At 30.4% G+C, this 24,991-nt stretch overlaps 2 protein-coding genes across 2 annotated transcripts in view; both read right to left on the reverse strand.

Moving 5' to 3' along the window:
• The window catches only part of LOC142320291 (uncharacterized), a 79,762-nt gene that overhangs the window by 18,324 nt on the left and 36,447 nt on the right, over window positions 1–24,991 (reverse strand). The window contains exon 2 of the mRNA XM_075357999.1: window positions 15,352–15,429. Within this exon, the coding sequence (XP_075214114.1) occupies window positions 15,352–15,426 (75 nt within the window). The 5' untranslated portion in view covers window positions 15,427–15,429. The remainder of the gene's footprint in view (window positions 1–15,351; window positions 15,430–24,991) is intronic.
• Window positions 21,607–22,224, reverse strand: LOC142319990 (uncharacterized). The gene has a single exon (XM_075357670.1). It carries the CDS (start codon window positions 22,222–22,224, stop codon window positions 21,607–21,609), a length of 618 nt encoding a protein of 205 aa, XP_075213785.1.

A 24,991-nucleotide genomic window follows, 5' to 3' on the forward strand; every position in this document is an offset into this window, starting at 1 on the left:
ATTTGTTTAAATAGTGTGTGATATTCTATATACATATGCTGCATTTAATTCTGTAATCTTGCAGATTAAATAACTATTGTTGACAGATTTCTTTTCATCTTTACCTTAAGTATAACAGGAATTAAAGTACACTTCTGTAACATTTTAGAAAATGTACATCTCAGATGGTATGTCTAATTCTATTGCATGGTAATTTATTAAGATACTACTGAGGGATACCTATCTGTGAAGATAGTGATCAGATTCTTTGTATCAACCTTTCTTGAATTTTTCAAAGTTTAAAAAAATTATTTCCTTCAAAAGTTTCTCTCTCCCTCTCTCTGTGCTTGTGTACTTTCATTTCATAATACTTTCAAAGAATGAATGATGGAACTGTGTTTATTGCTTCTTAGTATAGGAACAAGCTTTTATGATCATTTTAAATTACAGTGGATTTAAATATAAGAATTACTAAACCTTACAATAATTTTAACATTACGGATCTAAAATAAATAAAATGTTGAATAAAAATATTAAATACTGAATAAAATAAGTGAATAGAAATATTCACTTCTGTTTCTGTGGACTAATTCTCGGTAGATGAAGTGCTCAGGAATATATTCTATTTAGATAACCCCTAGTTTTTTAATTATTTTGTAAATTCTTTTATCCTACTCATTTATCTCCCAAAACATTGCTCACCAAAAGAAACACATTTTCACTAAAAAGTGTTTTTTTTCAACTCTCCTTTTTCAGTATTAATTTGTGAAGTTTTTATTCCATTTGTTTTTGTGCTATTTGATGAAACTAAAAATTTCCATGCAAAAAAAATTTTTCAACAGCTCCCATTTTTTTATATTAATAAATTTTTATTTTATATGATTTTACTCCAGTCTCCATTGAATACAAAAAAAGAATGTTAATTTCTACTGACATTTTATTATTCTAAAGCAAGATTTATATATTTTACCAGTGCTTGAATTTTTAGAAGTAATTTTTTCCCAGTTTCTTTCTATGTTTTTGTCTTTGATGAACAGTGATTATTTAATTAAAGAAGCTAAACATTTACAGTGATAAACCAAATGAAAAGTCTAATAAAACTTTGTTATTCACTATCCAAAAGGTTTTCTATTGTCTTAGTTGCTGTCTTCAGTGACTGGAGCTAGTGTTATTATTAGAGTCAGATGATGTTATTCTTGCTGTTTTTTTTTTTTTTTTTAAATTAGTCAGTCTGATTTGTGGGATTGAAAAGTTCATTAGATTTTAATTGTAACTGGATGGTATTAGTTATTCTTATATGGTTATTAGAAACCACATTCTGCTTCACCAATGTTCTAAATTGTGCAGTTTTAACAATTACGTTTATGTATTCTAGAGGCATTGTGTTTGGTGTTTATGTTGTATGTGTAATGATTTGTTTTATTTTTTGTTCTGAAGACTGCATTAAATCCGACCTTTTTAAGATCTATTTTCTTTGAGTTTAGTTTTGTCTCTAAACTAAATAAAAAGTACAAATACTATTTATTTCGTTTATCTTTGTTTCTTGCTTATTTTGTATAGGAGAAATAATAATAAAGTTTCTAAGTAGCAGAAAAATATTACAACATCAATATCATACTAAAACATATAAATTAGGAGGACAGACCATCTGAGAGGTTGAGTGGTTTAACTATGAAAAAACATATTCACTGTACATAAAACTATCTGTCTGACATTAATAACAAAATATTAAATAAATATTTTCTTCCAATAGCCTAAATTACAGTTATTCATTATTCACAGAGAACAAAACTAACAGAAGACAAAAATTACCAAAATCTTTTTTTATGTAATTACAATTAAATAAAAAACCAGTTTATCAACAGCAAAATTCAGATAAAATTTTAATCTATTCTTTAAAAAAGGTATTGCAAAATGATACAACCATTTTTCTTTAATTTTCAATACATACAAGTAAAATTAAAAGTTTAACTTTTTAATTAGTTCAAATATATATATATATATATATATATATATATATTAAAGAGTGACTATATATTTTTTTTTTTTTTGTCTTCAGTCATTTGACTGGTTTGATGCAGCTCTCCAAGATTCCCTATCTAGTGCTAGTCGTTTCATTTCAGTATACCCTCTACATCCTACATCCCCAACAATTTGTTTTACATACTCCAAACGTGGCCTGCCTACACAATTTTTCCCTTCTACCTGTCCTTCCAATATTAAAGCGACTATTCCAGGATGCCTTAGTATGTGGCCTATAAGTCTGTCTCTTCTTTTAACTATATTCTTCCAAATGCTTCTTTCTTCATCTATTTGCCGCAATACCTCTTCATTTGTCACTTTATCCACCCATCTGATTTTTAACATTCTCCTATAGCACCACATTTCAAAAGCTTCTAATCTTTTCTTCTCAGATACTCCGATTGTCCAAGTTTCACTTCCATATAAAGCGACACTCCAAACATACACTTTCAAAAATGTTTTCCTGACATTTAAATTCATTTTTGATGTAAACAAATTATATTTCTTACTGAAGGCTCGTTTAGCTTGTGCTATTCGGCATTTTATATCGCTCCTGCTTCGTCCATCTTTAGTAATTTTACTTCCCAAATAACAAAATTCTTCTACCTCCATAATCTTTTCTCCTCCTATTTTCACATTCAGGGGTCCATCTTTGTTATTTCTACTACATTTCATTACTTTTGTTTTGTTCTTGTTTATTTTCATGCGATAGTTCTTGCGTAGGACTTCATCTATGCCATTCATTGTTTCTTCTAAATCCTTTTTACTCTCGGCTAGAATTACTATATCATCAGCAAATCGTAGCATCTTTATCTTTTCACCTTGTACTGTTACTCCGAATCTAAATTGTTCTTTAATATCATTAACTGCTAGTTCCATGTAAAGATTAAAAAGTAACGGAGATAGGGAACATCCTTGTCGGACTCCCTTTCTTATTAGGGCTTCTTTCTTATGTTCTTCAATTGTTATTGTTGCTGTTTGGTTCCTGTACATGTTAGCAATTGTTCTTCTATCTCTGTATTTGAACCCTAATTTTTTTAAAATGCTGAACATTTTATTCCAATCTACGTTATCGAAAGCCTTTTCTAGGTCTATAAACGCCAAGTATGTTGGTTTGTTTTTCTTTAATCTTCCTTCTACTATTAATCTGAGGCCTAAAATTGCTTCCCTTGTCCCTATACTTTTCCTGAAACCAAATTGGTCTTCTCCTAACACTTCTTCCACTCTCCTCTCAATTCTTCTGTATAAAATTCTAGTTAAGATTTTTGATGCATGACTAGTTAAACTAATTGTTCTGTATTCTTCACATTTATCTGCCCCTGCTTTCTTTGGTATCATAACTATAACACTTTTTTTGAAGTCTGACGGAAATTCCCCTTTTTCATAAATATTACACACCAGTTTGTATAATCTATGAATCGCTTCCTCACCTGCACTGCGCAGTAATTCTACAGGTATTCCGTCTATTCCAGGAGCCTTTCTGCCATTTAAATCTTTTAATGCTCTCTTAAATTCAGATCTCAGTATTGTTTCTCCCATTTCATCCTCCTCAACTTCCTCTTCTTCCTCTATAACACCATTTTCTAATTCATTTCCTCCGTATAACTCTTCAATATATTCCACCCATCTATCGACTTTACCTTTCGTATTATATATTGGTGTACCATCTTTGTTTAACACATTATTAGATTTTAATTTATGTACCCCAAAATTTTCCTTAACTTTCCTGTATGCTCCGTCAATTTTACCAATGTTCATTTCTCTTTCCACTTCTGAACACTTTTCTTTAATCCACTCTTCTTTCGCCAGTTTGCATTTCCTATATATAGCATTTCTTAATTGCCGATAGTTCCTTTTACTTTCTTCATCATTAGCATTCTTATATTTTCTACGTTCATCCATCAGCTGCAATATATCGTCTGAAACCCAAGGTTTTCTACCAGATCTCTTTATTCCGCCTAAGTTTGCTTCTGCTGATTTAAGAATTTCCTTTTTAACATTCTCCCATTCTTCTTCTACATTTTCTACCATATCTTTTTTACTCAGACCTCTTGCGATGTCCTCCTCAAAAATCTTCTTTACCTCCTCTTCCTCAAGCTTCTCTAAATTCCACCGATTCATCTGACAACTTTTCTTCAGGTTTTTAAACCCCAATCTACATTTCATTATCACCAAATTATGGTCGCTATCAATGTCTGCTCCAGGGTAAGTTTTGCAGTCAACGAGTTGATTTCTAAATCTTTGCTTAACCATGATATAATCTATCTGATACCTTCCAGTATCGCCTGGCTTTTTCCAAGTGTATATTCTTCTATTATGATTTTTAAATTGGGTGTTGGCAATTACTAAATTATACTTCGTGCAAAATTCTATAAGTCGGTCCCCTCTTTCATTCCTTTTGCCCAGCCCATATTCACCCACTATATTTCCTTCCTTGCCTTTTCCAATGCTTGCATTCCAATCTCCAACTATTATTAAATTTTCATCTCCCTTTACGTGTTTAATTGCTTCATCAATCTCTTCGTATACACACTCTACCTCATCATCATCATGGGCGCTTGTAGGCATATAAACGTTAACAATCGTTGTCGGTTTAGGTTTTGATTTTATCCTTATTACAATGATTCTATCGCTATGCGTTTTGAAATACTCCACTCTCCTCCCTATCTTCTTGTTCATCACGAAACCTACTCCTGCCTGCCCATTATTTGACGCTGAGTTAATTACTCTAAAATCACCTGACCAAAAGTCGCCTTCCTCTTCCCACCGAACCTCACTAATTCCTACTATATCCACATTCACCCTATCCATTTCCCTTTTTAAATTTTCTAGCCTACCAACCTTTTTTAAGCTTCTAACATTCCACGCTCCGACTCGTAGAATGTTATTTTTTAATTTTCTGGTGACCCCTTCCTTAGTAGTCCCCACCCGGAGATCCGAACGGGGGACTATTTTACCTCCGGAATATTTTACCAAGGAAGGCGCCTCCATTGTTGCTATGTGAAAATGCAGAGAGCCACATTTTCTTGGAAAAAAAGCAGCTGTAGTTTTCCATTGCTTTCAGCTGCGCAGTACTCAGAGGACTGAGTGATGTTGATACGGCCGTTTAAGTCATTGTGACTCACGCCCCTAACAACTACTGAAAGAGCTGCTGCCCTCTTTCAGGAATCATTCCTTAGTCTGGCTCTCAACAGATACCTCTCCGATATGGTTGCACCTTCGGTCCAGCTACTCTGTATCCCTGAGCACTCAAGCCCCCTCACCAACGGCAAGGTCTCATGATTCATAGAGGAGGTGACTATATATATATATTATATATTCATACATACATATATATACATACATACATACATTCATACATATATATTATATTATCACTCTTTACTGCAATATTAACCTATTAAAATCCAATCTTGTCCATTCCAATTATTTATTAATTCCTGCAGTAATAAAGAAAACATTTTTCCTAAATTTCTTCAATATTAGTTATTTAGCATCGTGGTGTTTGTCTGAAAGTGAACCTTTTTGCAAGAAACCTTTGTCTTGATAAAAATGTAAGAAAAAGAATGTATTTAAATGACTTACAAAGGCTGCTATGAGTGTAAAAAGACTTTCTGAATTGCAAGAATATAAAATACATATTTTTTATCGTATGTTTTCCAACCAATCTTACTTAAATTTTATGTGGAAATTGCTTCAAATGTAAAATGACAGTACGGTATGTTTATCCTAAATTTGATAAAATAGATTTGAGAACAAATATGACAATCCTTGTAGAAACTTCAGGGGAAGTAAATAATTTTAGATTTTTAATAGTGACAAAAATAAGTTTGAAGTTTTAAATAGAGATAGTTTTAAAAAACCTAGAGCAGGATGGTTTGACAGCACTTCAACTAAATTTTCTTTAAAGAAAGATCTATCACTAACTTGATTTCTGTTACAAAAAAAAAAAATATATATTAGGTTAAAAAGAATTATTTGATTTTACAATAACATACGAGTAAGTACATATAATAGGTATATGATTAGTGGTATTATGGGGAAGTACTTTTTGACAATCTGTTTTTCAGCTGAAATGGCTTGGAGAGGAGGGAGGAGATTTGAATTAACTAGAAAGTAGCATTACAATTTTTTATTTAGGAAATTTTCATAATTTTAATGTATATTTACAACATAATTCAATTTATGATAATTAATATTTTTTAATCATTTATGATCTATAATCAGTTTAATTCCTGTATACCTGTACTGTATTTTAGTGAAAGTAAAACAGTAATTTACTCTTATCAGGTTAATTATTACTCATACTGCTGATACCATCATTACTGCTGCATAATAGGTATCTTATTTATTTAGTAACTTATGTGGAAATAAAGGATAAACTATTGCAATTAGTTCACTTTTTTTAAATTATTTAGTAATGAATAAACATATTAATATTCTTTCTATGAATTTTAAATCATGTTTATTATTCGTGAGTCAAAAGAATTTGGAAAAACTATGGAAAATAACAAAAATCATTCAATTTTTTGTGAAAATTCAATTGTGGTGTTTCTTAGACTTTATTTAATAGCTACTAATGGTGGTATCTGCAAGCAACAAGGATATAAAGTGGACAAACACAGTTTAGTAGTTTGACATGCCTAAACATTGAATTTTATTCATTTTTATTAATATCAATTTGAATTTATTTTTTTAATTAGTGGTGCAGGTTGTTATTAATTTTCAATTATGTTTAAGCAATGATAATACATTGTAATTAGAGTTCCTATCAATTTTTTGTTGGGGTCATTTGTCGTTAAAAATTAGGAATTTAATAAAACCTCTGTTGATAGACAGTTTACATCATACCGAATAACTCGTATCACAGTTGTTTACTTTTACAACCAGGTCATTGTGGTTCAACCTTAAGAAAATTGAGAAGATTAAACAAGTAATGGTGTAATATTGCTAGGTTTTCATAGGTATATCATTTTACCAAGTGTTATAGGATTACTAGTCATACTCCATTATGAGATTCTTTGCATGGTAAAGCCACATAACAGATAAAATTCGGCATCTGGAGCATATGAAGGAGGGCGTATAATCGACATAAAAAAATTATCATATATAGCATGATTGACATAAAAAAATCATTGGCTTTGAAACACCCAGTTCAATTATAAGCGGAAGTGTGATAATTGATACATTCTTATTCACAAACCATTATTGTTGAACTGACCTCAGTACAGCCAAATCAATAAATATTCTACTCCTGTCATAAGTGGTGGACAGGGTTAAACTGCTACTCCTGCCCAGTAACTGGAACCAATAACTTCGGCCCAATAACCAGGAACAGACAGTATTTCAATCCAGATCAGAAAACAGGGGCAACATGAAACTCTTCCCTAATAGGTTGAACAGATTCTAAAGATGACAAGAGATACTGGAGGTATTCACTCTGTAAATGGCTTTGTAAGCTTCCTGTATGTCCATTAAGTATGTAAGTTGTCATTACTAATACAATGAATCCTAGCTTAAATTATACCATAGGCTAATAGCCACCCATATTACAACCTCTGGTCAAAAATTACAAATGGTTGTACAATTGTATAATAGAGCCTAATCTATTGAAGTTGGTTGTTTATTCAAATGACCACTTCAGTCACTTGTGGCTATCTGAGGAATAAATATATGATAAAATAATAAAATCTTTTACTTAGTACCAAAACATAATAGTGAGGAAATTGATATATTATGACAAACCAAAAATCTAGGTGTAGTTATATTACTGGAAGTAATATAAGAAGTTAGATTGGTGGATAAAGTGTAATGATATGATGTATCATGGACGGATCTCATCTATTTTTATACTGTAGAGTGTACTAAAAAAAAGTAAATCAGGGGCAGTTAGATATGGAAGAGGTTAAAAAATTACAACACTTGTAAAAAATTAATTAAAATTTCACTTTCTAACAACAAATTAACTTTTTATTCTCTTTCAGTGCATACATGTTGGAGTCATGTGGCTGCTAGTGCCAGTTATATTCATGAAAAATAAACTGTTTAGCAAATCACTTCTATCTTTCTTCTTCCATCAAACTAGTGCTACCCTAAAAAAAAACTAACTACTTCTATCCTCAAAATAAACTAACTAATGCTAATTTGTACTAGCAGGAGCAGTGGTTTATTTTACCTTAGTAACTTATTTGAAGGGTGCAATTTGCTGATTCCATATAGAACTGTAACTTCTGGGCAATCAAGTAGTCTAAGGTCATAAGAATTTAGAATTCCAAAATGGAAGATTGGGTGTAAAATCATAAAAGTACAAGAAAAAGTACATAAAAGACAAGAAAGTAAACTCAAATGAAAAAAAATTGATTCTATATCACAAATTTAGTCATTTTCTTTAAAAAATAAACTTCATTTTTGTTTGATATGAATTTATTTGGCAGGACATTTTTACTGAAATAATTCTAGATTCATTCAATTTTTTTTAGCTTTACCAGAAATAAAGGTCAATTTACTTATTATTATCAGACTATTGAAACTATTAAAGCCTCATTAACTTGCTGGCATGGATAATGATTATATTATACACAGTTATTATCATGAAAATTATTACACTTGACTATTATTATAATTAAGTTTCAACAGTTTTTTTTTTAATATAAAGCTAGTAGACAGTTTCTGACAGGTTTTGTAAAATATGAGTTTATAAATGTTATCTTTAAACATATGGATATAAGGAAAAAACCCTAATTATTTGAAGAAATGCTTTTTAAATTACTGAAATATTTAGTTATGATGTTGTATAATAAAGGTAAATTTCATTTCACGGCCTTGAATTTTGTTAGTTTGATTAATCTATGTGCATTTAATATCATGTAATTGTAACAATATTTTTAATATTAGCATTAATAAGTGTGAATAATATTTGCTAGTTATTACCAAAAGCAATTCATGATTACATATTAATAAATAGAAATGTGAATCCATTTGCTCTATTTTTAAGTGTTAAGTTCTGATTTATTTGGTGTCATAAATAAATTAAGGTGATCTGACATAGGCACCAATCATATCCAAAAATTGTATAATTTACCAAAGAATGACAAGAATCTTATGCCTTACTGAAACATGCAGTTCTATTGGAATCAGCAAGTTGAACACTTAAACAAATTACTAATCTAAAATAAATGACCACTTCTGCTAGTACAAATTAGCATTAATTTGTTTTGAGGGTAGAAGAAAGGTAGTTACTAGGTGATTTGCTAAACAGTTTATTTTTCATTAACTGAACTTACTGGGGAAAGTAAGGTGTTCACCTTGTTCCCTAAACTAAATGTAATATTCCATAAAATTAAGTAAGCTCTCCAAAAAGCAGGTGAAATTTAGGCTTCAAGTACCTACATGCTGTTTACCAGTGGGCCTGGCTGTGCAGTAAATATAATGAACATGGTTACTCTCATAGAAAGCAAGTCTTTTACATATCTTCTCTCATGAATTATCTATTTCTCTTACTCTCTTCTATATAAATTGCTTTGTATGTATGATAGTTATAAGAAAGACTGTTGCAAAAAATTAAAAAAAAAAAACAAATTAATGTGCCATTTTATGAAAATAAATACATTACATACACTAATTGCACGTATTAGGAAAAGATTTAAAAATTATTTTTAAATTTAATTGCTTGGAAAGGTAGTTATTTATTTTTATTATACTATACTATTTCATGTTTGGTTGGAAAAACAGTTATACAGTTATCTTGGAGTTTCTTGTAGGAGAAAGTTAACAACACAAACCTTCTTCTACAACTTTGAAGGAAGTAAAAGTAAGTATTCCAAGCATTATTTTTGTCAGACTGTCATTTTGTCAACTTAAATTTCACTTATTTCGGAACAAAAACATATAACTATACTGGGAGCTCCTTTTGAACATCTTTGCTAAGAAATATGTAAAATTTTACATTTCCAGAGTTTCTCTTTTTTGTTAAATTTTCAGAATTTTTGTGCTTGCTGAAAGAAAAGTTTTATATTTGATAAAAGAGTGATTCTAGTGACAGGTCTAATGAAAGAGATTTGTTGTAAATTGTTGGTTTGTTAGTTGAATTTGTTCTCTCAGGCCTATAAATCTTCACAATACCATTTATTAACTTCAATGACTAAAGTAAGCTGAAAACACACACATCCCAATCTAAGTTTAATTTCGTATTTTCACTCTTATTTTATTCATTTTCACCTGTAAACAGGGTTTTAAATCTATGAAATGTCAATGGAAACAATAATACACTAACACCAACATTCTATGTATCAAATTTTACTTTTATGTATTTTAATATTTACCTGACTTTGTTACCATCACTTCTGAATTTGTCCTAAAACTTGCTCAGTTGATAAATCAAGATGTATTTTATAAAAAAACTAGTCAGGTTAGATATTTTATTTAGAATTTTGACTGGGAGTTTCCATTTTGATAACTTACAAATAATAACCCATGAAAATGTTAAATATCGTTACAAAAAATGAATAATATATTACTAAATTATAACTTAAAATATTTTGTATCTAGGCTATTTATGTTGCCTAAGAAGTTCTTTTCTGTGTTATCAGTTGGATAAATGGTTTGAAACACCTTCTCATTCCTTCTATTCTGACCCAGTTTCATTGCTTCAACATATCTTACAAATCCTACATCCACAATTATTTTTTCCATACATTATAAATCTTGTCTTCTTTACCATTTTCAATATTTACACATTCTTCTAGAGATAAGTACACTAAACTAAGACAAAATGAACAATAATGTAATGTTGTTCATAATCAATGTGTTCATCTTATAATAATTTGGCAGTCATTTCATTTTGGATTCTACCATTACTCCCAATATTCAGCATTCTTTTATTGTAACATGTCTCAAGAAATATACTCTTTTCTTTTTTTTTTTGCTTTTTTATAGTCTATGACTGACTTCGTTCCACTACATTTTGCTAAAATGCTTCATTTAATTCAATGAATGAATGATTTTAATGAATTTCTTCTTTTAAAGAATTTCTGAACTTGTTGATACTAACTGATTTCTATACTTCTGTTTTTGTTTATTCTGATTTTGATTTTGCTTCAAAATACCCTTCCTAACTTTACTACATATGTTACAAAATTCTGGAGCTTCTGCTAATTTGTGTTCTATTTTAATATTTTAACTCTTCATTATCTTTATTTTAATAATGTTTACTTTTAAATTAAATTTCTCTACCAGCAATGAATATGTACATGTCATTTATTTATTTGTTAAATTATTGCTAATTTCAGCCAAAATATCAGTATTATCAGAAAACTTCAATATTCTCATTAATTTTATGTCTCTGGATTCAAATTTATTTTAATTTTCTTAATTTTTATAATCTTTATTTTAATTATATTAATTTTTTTATAATTTCTTTTTGTGTATAAAAATTAAAAAGTGTAGATTACATCCATCTTGAGAAATATGAGGACAAGTGAAAAATTATCTACACTTTTTGTTCTAAAATTTATTTATACTGAGGTAGGGGTTCAACTTGTACATAATTTTTCTACATTGTCATCTTCCTTGTCAATGCACTTGGCTCAGCAATCCACAAGCTTGCATACTTTTACCAAGAAGAAGGTTTTCAGTTGGTCGCGAAGCCAACTTTTGCACCACTTTTTGCCCGTCTAAGTCTGTGGAAAATCAACAACCTTGCAAAGCATCCTTGAGCATCCCAAACGGATAAAAGTTGGAGGGAGCAAGACCTGGGGTGTAGGGGAGATATTCCAATACCTCAAAATTCAAGTTGTTAATGGTTTGAACAGTGTGGCAAGCTATTTGCAGGCAGGCGTTGTCATGCAGCAATAACACTTCTTTGCCAATAGGCTTTATAAGCCAAGCTTGTCGTTGATAAATTGATGGGTAGAACTACGACTAGTGTTCAAAGAAAATATTACTTCATCAATGATAACTTACCTATTCGCCAGAACCACCTGTTGAGCTTGTAGCTTGTTCAAATTTAAGGAACATGGAATTTAAATGTTTCCGTAGCCACTCAGCAAAACTGAGTTTTTGTTCAATCATCATACCGAGAAAATTGGCCGCCGGCTTGGTCCCGTTTATCTCATCCTCGACCCGCAAGGGAGAACGGTGTCAATACGCTTCTTCATTAGAACTACGATCTCAGTCTTGCTGAGGGCTAGAGACAACCCTTGGTCGTCCAGCCAGGCGCTGACCCTGTGCATCGCTCGGCTGAGCCTCAGTTGGGTGCCAATAAGTAGAGCAGGTAACTGCTCTACTTATTGTATGAACGTTACACATTATATCTAAACTACTAAAATTTTAATGTTAATAGTTCCTCTGTTATGTTTTTCCGCTAGTATTCTTTGTTTGATTCCATTAATAACATGTCATGCTTGGTGAACCTAGAACGTAACACATGCAAATTCACTTCATGAACAATATCCAGCTACTTATAAAGATAAATGCTATAAATTACGACCTTGTACTTAGCTGCATTCAAATGTACAGCTAAAATCACATTGATTTTTTTATTTTAAGGGGATTTCAGATTTACCATATTAATAATCTTGAATCAAAATTTTAGGTGGTTCACTTTTTCCTATTTTGTTCAAAATAATTGGATTATTTTTTATGGACAGCAACAAAATGATACCATAATGATATAATATGGATGGTCTGATACCATAATATCTGTTACAACTATGAAAATTTATAAATGAAGACAAGTTCAAAAGTTTTGGAGTCCTGAACGAGAAGGTAAAGTAGATATTATGTAAAGTATAAAATAGATTTAATTCAGATTATATTTTCTTAAGGTACCTTCCTTTTAAACCTTAATTTCGGAAAAAACTTAATCCTTATCCAGAAAGTGAAAAATACCTAAATAAATTATAATAATATTAATAAAGTACTATCTAATGAAGTTATAAATGATCATACCCTTTAGGTTCCCTTAAGTATAATGATTTTGACAGTGTCACCAACTTGTGAAGGTCAATAAAAGTAATGGTAGATTGTTTAAAGCTGTATGAAAATATTAAAATTTCAAGTAATACATTTCGTACCTTAAAAAAGAAATAAAAATATTTAACCCTTTATTAATTAGCTGCATTCAAATATATATCTAAAATCACATTGATTTTTACTTCCTTGTACGAAGTAAAGGAAGTATTGTAATTGTGAAAAGTTTTGGTTTTCAAATTTCAACGGAAATATCCATTCTGACCATCCCTGAATCCATTTTAACTAGTTTCGACGTGACGTCTGTACGTACATATGTATTACTCGCCGACTCAAAAATCTCGAGTCACTAGAATTTTGAATTTCTGTATTTAGGAGTGGTGTAACATCTAGTTGTGCACCTCCCCTTTTGATTGCAATCGACTGGGCCAAAAATGTGTATACAGTCAGACCTCAAAGTAAAACCGGGATTCAATTTTGAAACCTTTGGGCTTTAGACTTTTTCTTAACTGCTGTAATAAGCCCTCGTTGAGAGCTTTTCAACGATATATCTTAAGTGGTACTTATTATCATTGTTTTCAGAGTTGTAGACAGATAAAATTTTAATTAATGAATTATTTTGATCTTACAAGGGAAAGGCACATTGGTTCGAAACGACTTCATATACATATATTTTTTTAGTTTTTTAAATTTAAGTATATAGATTATTAATAATTATTAACCTCTGATTCTAAAAAATGTTAAACCATAAATAATAATTCAATAATAACAATGCAAAAAAACCCTTTCGGCACTCCGAAAGGCAGAGTTAGATTTCACCGGTGCTAAGCAGGGGATAAAAAAGATTTCCTTCCACCATAAAATGAAGAAAAACATCAAATTAACGCAGTAAGACAATGGTTGCTCGTGAAAAAAGTTTCACATGTTTAGCATACAAGCGCCATCTTCTTCCAGCAAACGTTTGGTCATTCGTTGCCTAAGGGTTGGTCATATCAAAACTTGTTTCAGACAAAGATTTTGGGTAATGTTTAGAGGACTAAAGACCACTTTAAACCGATTCGATACTGTGGCTATTAAGAGAGGTATGATGTTTTTTGTCATCAAAACTCCATTTTTTCCACCCCCTGGGCCAGTGGTTGGTAATATCAAAAAACTTTACTTGCATAAGTTTTAGGCCCTTATCAAAAAAATCGTAGGAACTTTAAACGAATTCGATATTTTACTTAATAAAAAAGTTATAGCGATATATTTTTTCAAAAAAGTCACCCATTTTCACCCCAATGGTCCGGTTTTGGCGGTTAACAAACTCAACCGAGATTTTGAGTCGAGTTTTTTTAGGGAACAATTTGAAAGTGACTGGCGCAAAATTATGGCAGTTATCGTGTTCACAAGAAAGAGAAATATATATATAAACTTTTGAGTTGACAGTGGTTTTGGGGTCTGGGGGATGTGAAACGCGAAGGTATGTCGACATTTTTCGGAAGTCGAATGAATCATGATACTCATTACGATAGGTAGTTCTTATGAAATCTACCTAAAATATGAAAAAAAAAAAATCAGAAGCTATTAGTGAAATAAAATTTTATGTACTTTTCATTTTAATTAAACAATTTTTACAATCAGAGGTTAATAATTATTAATAAATCGATATATTTAAATTAAAAAAAAGGGTTTAAAAGAATGTTTGTGTATATGAAGTCGGATTCGAACCGATGAAAATTAATATATAAACTAATATAAAATGCTAAGGAAATTTTTAGCAGTAAAAAATGTGTATATGTAATTTAATAGGACTATAAAGAAGTCATGTGGTATCCACATCCAATTTTTTTATTCTAAGGAGATTTCAGATTTATCAACTAAATAATCTTATGTAAAACTTTTTGGTGGTTCACTTTTCTCCTAATTTATTTGCAATGTGAAAATATTTATAAACACGGGCTAATTTAAATAGTTTACACCAAAATTTGTTATTACATAGAGATTTTTTTTTTTTTTTTGATAGCGCTTAGTGTTTCATTTGGAAGGTTATGAGGTTATGGGTTCAATCCATGTCAGACTTCTCATTTTTTAACATGCTACAAAATCAATTTATCATTCAAAAAAGAAGGATAAAGTAGCAGTAACTGAGCATAACACTTTAGTTATTAAGGGAAAGTACATAAATAAGATGAAACAAATAAGTACTAAACAATGCATTAAAAGTCAAGTGGTTTTTTTAAATTAAAATAAATTATTTTATAAAATTACCATGTCTAACCACTGAAGAAAATTATAAAACTGTACTATTTTTACAAAATTTTACTCTTTTAATCAACTGCAATAAATTTTAATAATATTTATAAATTTATATAAAATTCATAAGTTTTAATATGTGCTTACCTGAGGAATTTCATCTTGTGCCAAACTGATAAGAGCTATAGAAGCTAATATTAACACCACACATAGCCTTCCCATTTTCTGGAACATACAGTTATTGTTATTATATATGAATAAAAAATATTCACTTAAACATGATATAATTGAAGTTTTGCTTTATTATAAAGAAATGTACTCAATTTTTATTTTTTTCTCTTAATTTATGAAAAGGAAAGCAAACTTTAAATACCACAACAAATAAATAATTAAACGAAGTATAAACAAGAGGTGAAATTTAAATAATAGTGAAATGATTATGCTACATGATTCTGATGTGGATTGAAAACATGTTTCGCAAATAAAATTTATTTTTATGGATAAAAACGTTTATCGCAATTACACAGAAAAAAAATGGAACCTTTACATTTCATTAAACGTAAATTCAAGTAAAATAAAACTAAAATAAAACGTACTAAATGCTTGAAAAAATATACTTATAATTTGATTAATTTTTTTTTTAAATCGTCGTCAAGATAAAGATAAGTAAGTTGCCGGTATATGCTTTTAATTTTGACAGCGACTTCAACAACTGAAATTTAAAGAAGAATTGTAAAAAAATATATATTCCTTTTTATTTGTTGTAGGTTTTCTAAAAATAAGTGTTTTATTTTTAAATCTTATTTTGTGTTGAATTCTTAGTTTTATTTTGATTTTAATTGAAGATAGACTTAAAAAAAGGCTACTCAATCTAAAAAATCGTTTGCATAAAAATAAAAAAGCTGAAAAACCTAAATTCTGATAAAAATATGAAAAAGAATGTAAAGAAATAACGTTAAAAAACCTTTTCTGAGCGTGAGGCTCAAATTGGAGGAATTTAGGGAGTGCAGAAAAATGTATTCTTTTTTTGCTTTTGTATACAATATACAATATGTACATTCATATATTGCATTAAACGAAACGACTTTTATGGATTTGTTTTAAAATATGCTTACTTATAAGTTTTGCATAAAAATACTGTGTTAAATTATTATTTGGCCGTGTATTAACAATCCAGTACTACTGAATGATAACTTCAAACAAATTAAAAATATTTTCCCATCGTCTGGTTACAGTGCGAAACCATTCGTTTCATAAATTTCCAAATACTTCAGAAGAAATTTACCATGCAACCATTATATTTTTTAACAAAGCAAGAAAATAAATATCATTGAAATGGTGCATTTTTGTGTAGAGTAAGATGGAAAGACAAAAAACCAAATATAAAAATAAAATGAAAATCTTCTTTTTTTCGAGTCGCTTAAAATAAAATGTGTAAATTTAAAAATTATTACCTTGTTACTTTAAGATAAACCTAACTATAGGTAAACCTGTCACAATACGTAAATTTAAAAAAGTCCTACGCTAAACTTTTGCTTGAAAAAATTAAGGTTGAAAAAAAATTTCATTCTGATCGATATACAGTAAAACATTATCATGTCATTATTATTATCATGTCAGACCTACATTCAATAACTGTTTATATAAAATAAAATTAAAGAAATAAATGCTTATATCGATCGATAAAAAAATCACCTATCAATAATAAAAGAATTAATAAAAATAAATGTTAGAACAAAAATACTATAAAGGGATTAAAAAGTTTTACCCGAGTTTAAAAAAAAATCTCCTCTATGAGCAGTCCTAGCGGAGGAGCAAATGATTAGCTTCCAGAATAGTATATTTTTTAACCTCCGAGACCACCGTTAGGTATTGCTTCAGAGGATGAGATGAATGACAAATGTAGCGTGTGAAAATGCCATGCCTGACTGGGATTGGAACCCGGGACCTTCTTTTGAAAGGCCGAGACGCTACCAGTTACGCCACGGAGGCCGGTTCCATACACAACGGATGGATAGGACGGTGTATACTATACAGTATACACTGGCAAAAACCTGTAAATCTGTCTAGCCACAGTCCATCTCTTACTTACAGCTTGGACAAATTATAACGAGTTTTTTGGCTGTTATATATATATATATAAAAGCCTTTTTAAAACTTTTAGTTTTCACTTTTTTTACCTTTTTATTTTTACTGTTATATATTTGTACTAGGCAAATATTAATTTTTATTTATGTTTTTACATTTTTGTTTTTATTTACACTTTAATAATCTTCTTGATGGTAATTATTTAATAATAGAAATGAACGTTAGGTTTTTGATTTTAGTTGATTTTTTACTTTTTTAAACGAGTACTCTTATAAAGTTTGACTTTAGTGTTGGGTTCATCTCCACCTATATAATTAATGTGCTAATTTTATTAAAATATTGACAAAAATATGGGCTCGAAACAAAGAAGAATCTGATTTTTTACTTTTTTATTTTGACAATAATTGAAAAAAACGGAAATGAACACATTTTTATGTTTTTATATTATAAAAAAAATGTGTGAAAAAACTTTTTACAAAATAGTGGCTACAGTTTTGTAGAAAGATGTTGTTTAGTAATGATACTAATTGGCCTTAAAAAATTCTTTTGAAAATTAAATATTTTTCGGAAACAAACACTATGAGATACGAAAAAAAATTTCATTGATGATGAGTCATAGGCCTACAACAGATGACATGATAATAATATTATTTCCCAATAAAGGTAAAATAATAAAAAATTATTGTTGATAATATACGATTAAAATTTATAATAATGTGTGGAGACCTTTTCGATACGATCGGGGATTTTAGATAAAATATCCTGAAACAAAGACAATTACATTAAACGATGATTTGAAGATAATCGTTTTTTCTGTGATGAGGTGTGATTGTTGGTGTTGAAGATATCTGGACGAGTATACCCAATATAAATATTTTACTGGTACTGTATATGAAGCTGAAGTATGTGGTTTTACAGTAGCTTTTTGTTGAAATGTACTCGTAAATTTTCCAGTACCGGAACGTTTGATCTAGTATGAGTATTACAGCAGACCGTAAGTGTTTGCGAACCAGTTCACAGCCACAGGCGGCTGGCTATATGACAGTGTTAGGAAAAATGCACATTCATTTCGATGTTTACATTAATAAGAAAAAATCTATCTTTTCATGTCAAATGTTTAATTTTTTTCGTGAATTAAATTTTTAGCGACTTTTTGTCGCCAGTAACCTAAGGCAATCCAAAAGGAAGGAAATTTTTCATGCGGTCTTATTTTTATAATTTAGGTTTATTTTTTACCGGAATGGTGTTTCTGCACAATTACACCTTTGGTTTTTTGTCAGCTATGAAAGCGATAAAAAAATTTTCCCGGTTTTTGAATTTACAATGCAGAAATGCTTTGTAATAAGAGGTAAATATTAAAAATAAAAAAACACGACTGCCAAAAAAAAAAAACCATTACTTTTTAGTATAGAATAATTACTAATATATGATAATTATAAAGCGTGCGGGTGTCAATCGGTTCAGCCATTGAGCTGATACGGTGGAACAAACATACTTACATATGCAATAAATACTTTTTGGGCAGTCGTGTAAAAACACTAGTAAGACAACTTCACATGTATGAGATACAAAGTTTCCAAATCGTTCAGAATGAAGCATTGAGATGCGAGTTATTCAAAAACGACTCATTCACCTAATAGATTTTTTCAATTTTTTTAGATTTATTTAAAATATATACACACACATATTAATGTAGCCTAAGAAACTCCCGCCAAGGGAGTGTAACCCTGGTAACGTAAGGATATAAACGCATACATCTAAATCGGTTAAGCCGTTGAGCTCGTACGGTGGAACAAACATACATACACCCTAAATACATTACACTCATTTTTGGGCAGTCGTGTGAAAAGTGAAAGAAAAGAAAAAAGCCCCAAAAAATAAGATCTATCTCTATAATATATAATACAACTATTTTTATGTAAGCATGAAACTTTGCTGTGTGAGAAAGAGGCTTATTATTCATTTGTTTAGTTATTCATCAGCAATAACAGGCTAATGCCCAGTAACAGTTATTGTGTTGGATTATAAATAATATTTTTAAGTGTATAAAAAATGACATGTCTACTGGAACTCAAACCCAGAACTTCAGGATAAAGGCAGAGATGCTACTACTCTGCCATGGAGATAAGCATATATCATTATTTTATTAATATCTATTTAATTACAACTAAACAACTTCCCATCAGTTTATTTGAAATAAAATATTTTCTTCTATAAAGCCTGCATAAATCTGTTAAAAATGATTTTAAAAAACTACTAATTAAAAAGCTTATTTAATAATTTGAATTTTCATCATTTGTTTAATGTTTACAAATAATAATGTATGCTGTAATGTCAGCTCCCATTATCCACAATCTAAATGATTATAATTATCATCTTCTAAGTAATGTTTTTCTTTTGTACTTATTTAAATTTCTTTACTATCTTTACATATTTGTTACTGTTACTTTATATACTAGTATTGATTATTTTTATGTACTAATATCGAATTTAACAACCTGTTTGTATATAAATTAAGTAATATATCTATAACAGTTTTAGGAAATCTGACAAGTCACAAACCATTCCCAAGAATAACAAACAACCTATACCAGGCTTGCAAACGAAAATGAGAAATAAAGTGATTTCCTATTGTCTTCTTCACTAAGCTAAATATACAGTTACATATCAGTAGGCCAACCCCAACTGAAATGCAAGTGATGATCTGTGTAATCTGTATAATCTGTGTAATTGGCACCTTTTCTTTGTTCATCAGTGGGACTGCTGTAAAGTGATTATCATTACTCTCAGAGAAATAAATTCAGATGGGTCTGAATTTATAATTCAGTCCTTAGTCTTTATAATTCAGATGGGTTTTTTAAATCTGTAGAAGCCATAAGGAAGACAGGTAGTATAAAATAACAAATTAGAGTACCATTTCCTGTAGTGAAGCAATAGGTTTTGTATATACTGCTCGAACTACCAGAAAAAAGTATGTATTTCTTACTGCGATTAATTGGATATTTTGTAATGTTATTCTAATCAAGGTTCTTCCACAGTTTCCCTTATTCTATCATAATGCTTAGGCTGTTCATATTTTTACCTGTGGACTAATTTACCTAACATGATGTTTTTTCTAAATATAATTAGATACATGCCTCTAAATCATTGGCTCAAGTTCCTCTAGACACTACTAGTAGAGTTTGATGAAAATCTCCAGTTAAAAGGACAGTAACTCCTCCCACGAGTGTATATGAATTTCTGAGATCTTTGAGACAGTTATTTAGAGCTTCAATCCCTTTCTTGTCTGACATTGGATGCTCATCCCAAATAATTAATTTACATTCTTATAAAACTTTTGCCACATTAGATTGTTTACTTTATGTTGCATGTAGGAGTTTCGATATTATTGAGATTAAGTGGTTGCTTGAAAGTTGAATGTGCAGTCTTTCCTCCACTTTATAGCGTAGCAGCGATGCCAGAAGATGCGACAGCCAAAGCAATGCTTCTTACTTTAGCCAAAAGAACATTAGTCAAGAAAGTTTTCCCTGTTCTACCAGAAGCATCTAAAAAGAATACACCTCCTGAATTTGATTCAATGCTGTGTATAAGTTGATTGTAGACAGAAAATTGTTCATCTGTCAACAATGGTTCGTTATCCGACACAAATTCATTCAAAGCTATAACATCATAATTGGTTTCCCTCAAATATTCTCTGTTTGTCAAAATTTCACCACGTCTTAATGGTACTGGTAAGCCATAATCTTTTAAACTTTGACCACCTAAATTTAAAACAAAATCTTCAAGTAATATTAAATATCTATTATATATTTCATCTTCTGTTACATTATTTTTCATATGCTGTCTAAAGTACGGTGCTTAATATCCTCTGAAATATTGTCTTTGTACTTATTCGAGATACTTAATGCATCTGATAAATGACAAAATATCAACATTACACAAAAAATTTCTTGCATTTTGTAAGGTGAACGGCATAGTGCAGCTTCTGCTAAGGTAAGTCCCATTGTTGGTCATCTTCTAATAAGCCACGTGCCTTGCACGCAGCTTTAAATGTTGGATACTCAAATTATTTACAGTTTGTACGATGCTGGTCTTCTAACATAATGCAGAAGATGAAGCTTATAACATTCTACATTTTTAGGATGAATAGTATATACTCTTCCCAAAGCTGGGTCCTTTTCGATTCCTTGCCAACCTTCTACATCCTCTCCCCATTTACGGCAAACAAATTTATTGTACTGTCAAGTAAGAAGGTACTTGAGAATAAAGAAGGGTTTTCGCAAAATCATCTGTTTCAGATTATTCAAAGAACACCTAAAGAGTTGTTTTAGGTGGATTAGATTGCCGCTGCATCATGTTATCTGTTGTAAAGTACACATGTTGTTCATTTTCCAGGTAAACGTCTAGGTGAGTTATGGTTGGATATCTATCATGAATTGGAAATCCTAAAATTCTCCAGACTCCTTCTGAACTATTGATATATCGACCACATTCATATATTTTTATTTCATCAATGTCAGCATTTTTGTCCAAACCAAAAGCTGCTTGATTGCTGCCCTTATTGATGTACTTTATAGATTTAACTGACCTGGTTATTTCAACATTGATGTGTGCGTTAAAAGTTCGTAATAATACAGGGTTGTATGGGACAACCCATATGTTGTCTAAATCCATTGAATTAATAAAACTTCCTTTAAAACCTCCATCATCTGTTGATCGTCTTCTATATTTTGGATAACCGTCCTCGACTTTTTGAGTTTCCTGAAGTAGCTTTGCTGGATAATGCTTAGTACAGACACGGTCTTTCATGCAAGGTGAATTTTTATTCAAAAGCCCACACGGTCCATGCATCATTTTCGCTTTCACTATCTCATGTAATAGTGGATCCATATCTGGATTTGGAATTTCAGCACACACGAATTTATCTATCATATCTGCTCTAATTTTATTTTGTAACCAGAGTAATATATGAACATGTGGCAGGCCTCGTTTCTGCTATTCAATTGAACGCATAAAGCATTTCACACTTCCAAAAAGTTCTCCTTTTACTAATAGGTCCATTAACTCTTTAACTTTACGATTAAAAACTCTTGCAATGATATCTGGACGATGATAATGGTTTTGCCCAGGTAATAATGCTTCTTGAATTTCTTTCCATTTGGGATTGCATGTAAAAGTTATGAATAAATCCGAACTGCCATAATGTCGAGCATATGTCAGTCCATCTTGAGCTCATTTGTGCATATATCGTGGACCTCCTGTGAAAGATGATGGCAAAACCACGACTTTACCTAGTTGATCTGCTTGAACGTCTTGTCTCCCTATTGCATCTTTTAAAAGGACCTGCCCTAAGTTTTTTTGATTGCATCTTATGAAATTTAATCTTTCAGTTTCTATTTTGGTGTACATATCGACTAAATACTCATTAAATAAAACACCATAACATAGCAAATGAATATTTTCTCCTTCTCTTATCATGATTCTGTATGTATAAAAACTGGCAGCAGATACTGCCTTACTCAAAGGAAGTTTTGTTGTTGGGTCACGTTGAAAAATATCTATAGAATAATCGTCTCCTCCGTAACAAAACAAAAGTGGATATTGTAGTCCGTCGTAAGATCGATGAAGTTCACTGATACGTTGCAGTGAATTACTGTGACTTTGAATAACAATATCTCATTTTTCAAACTGCTGTCCAACTATTACTAAAGCTACTTCACTAGATGTCGCAGCATTATAACAACTTCTCTGAGCACTTGCAGGTTTTCTGTCTGCGCGAATCACCACTTGAAATTTTTCGCAATTCTGTGGTACTTTATCTATGGTAGTTTTTAAGTCTCTTATTTACTGATTTTCTTTATGGAGCATATCTTGCAACTGTTTCACCAATGATCATTTGACTTCTGGATAGTTAGAGCATCTAAGTTTAACTTCTTTTTCATCTTCACCAACAAAATATACTTGCAAAAATCTAGCCTCTTCCTGAGAATGTGGTATCAAACTGCCATATAAATGGTAAACTTGGCCTTGCACTTTAAAAGTCAGCATAAAATCTTCTTCAACAATCTGCTTAGCACCAAAAGATGTCATCTGAATAAAACCATTATATTTTCCACTACGGTCAATAAAGTGGCCATGGTCAGGGTGATCGCCATTTAATAAGGCACAAATGGTTCAGGTGGTGGTTTCAAAGTAGTTGTACTTTTCCAGAATTGCAGCACATGCCATGTGTTTCACCTTTCCATTTAAAAGCATAACAAAACTGACATTTTTCAGTTATAACTCCTCCAATGTTATTTTTATAATCTATATTAGGATTGTAAGCCAAACCAGACAGTCTTTTATTTTTCCATGGGCGCAAACGGTTTTCTGTACGAATCCCTGAAATCGCACTCATATCAATTTTGGGATGCTCTATGAACTTCAGCATGATTGCTTTGATATGTAGCTGTAGTGGCTCTGTGTACTTCTGGATGCCTATTTTGATAGGCTACTACTGCAGCTATATGGACCTCAATGATTTTGTTGATAATTTTTCACAGCTATTCTATTACCTTCTGGGTTGATTTGTGCATACTTTTTTGCCTCTTTTTTGACTTGATTCTTTCTTGCTCTGTCTGTGAACCTCGCACTATGCTTTTTATTATTTTTAACAGGAATAGTTGAAGAAGAATTTTGTGAAATGTTATCTTCTAAATCAGGCAAATCTACATTGAAAAGACCACTATTAATATTCCCAGTAAGAAGCAATCTTTTTACGGGCAAAGTGCCAGTACCAAATTTAAAAATAAACATTGCAGTTGTAATAAACTTCAAATAAAAATTGAAAAATCAAAAAAAAATAAAATGGAAAAATGAATAAAATCTCTAGGTTTCTTAAAATCTTAAGAAACTAAACCCTGATGTTTAAAGGTTTGGTTCAACAATTAAAAGGTGATTTTTTTAGAAAATTAAGAAGAATAATAATTTATCATCCCAAAATGTTGATTACTTTTTATAAATTTTAATAAAAAACTTACTTTTTAATTTTAATTCGTAATAACTACCGTAGACTGAATTAATTGACATTTCGCGTACATATTCCTCACAAGTTGGAAAGTTGTCACCATTTGAAGATTTTTAAGACATATGAGCAAAGTCAATCCAATGATCAGCCACGTACAAAACGATTGTGTTTGTACCTCCTGGCATTGTTCTTCATCACTGAATAAGTGAAAAGCAAGTGCTTGGAACAGGCATGCACCATCTCATTTGATAGTTTAAACTGTAAGGGTTATTAAAGTGTTGTTGACAGTTATCTTTTCAATTCACATGTTTATTCACTTTTTGAAACACTACACTAACCTGTTGACTCATAAAAAATCATATGTCTTCTTTTTTCTTAAATGTTTATAAACGATTGGTAGGAAGAAGCAACACCAACAAATAAGAGCCAGAAGAAATAAACAATATTAATAATAAATTTAAATATAATTAAAAAATTTAATATTAATAAATTTTACTACCGTAATCCATTCATTCAATATCGATTGATCTTAAAACACAAATATTTTCGACACAAATAAATCGATACTGAAATACTATTGATTATTCATTTGAACCCCTTAAAATCAAAATTCTTCAAAATCCTTTCTTAGTGCAAGCCTATTTAAAGATACGAAGCTACCCTGAAAATTTCAAGTCTGTACCTATAATAGTT

The sequence above is a fragment of the Lycorma delicatula genome, chromosome 2 (assembly GCF_047948215.1).
Source record: "Lycorma delicatula isolate Av1 chromosome 2, ASM4794821v1, whole genome shotgun sequence".
Taxonomy (NCBI): domain Eukaryota; kingdom Metazoa; phylum Arthropoda; class Insecta; order Hemiptera; family Fulgoridae; genus Lycorma; species Lycorma delicatula.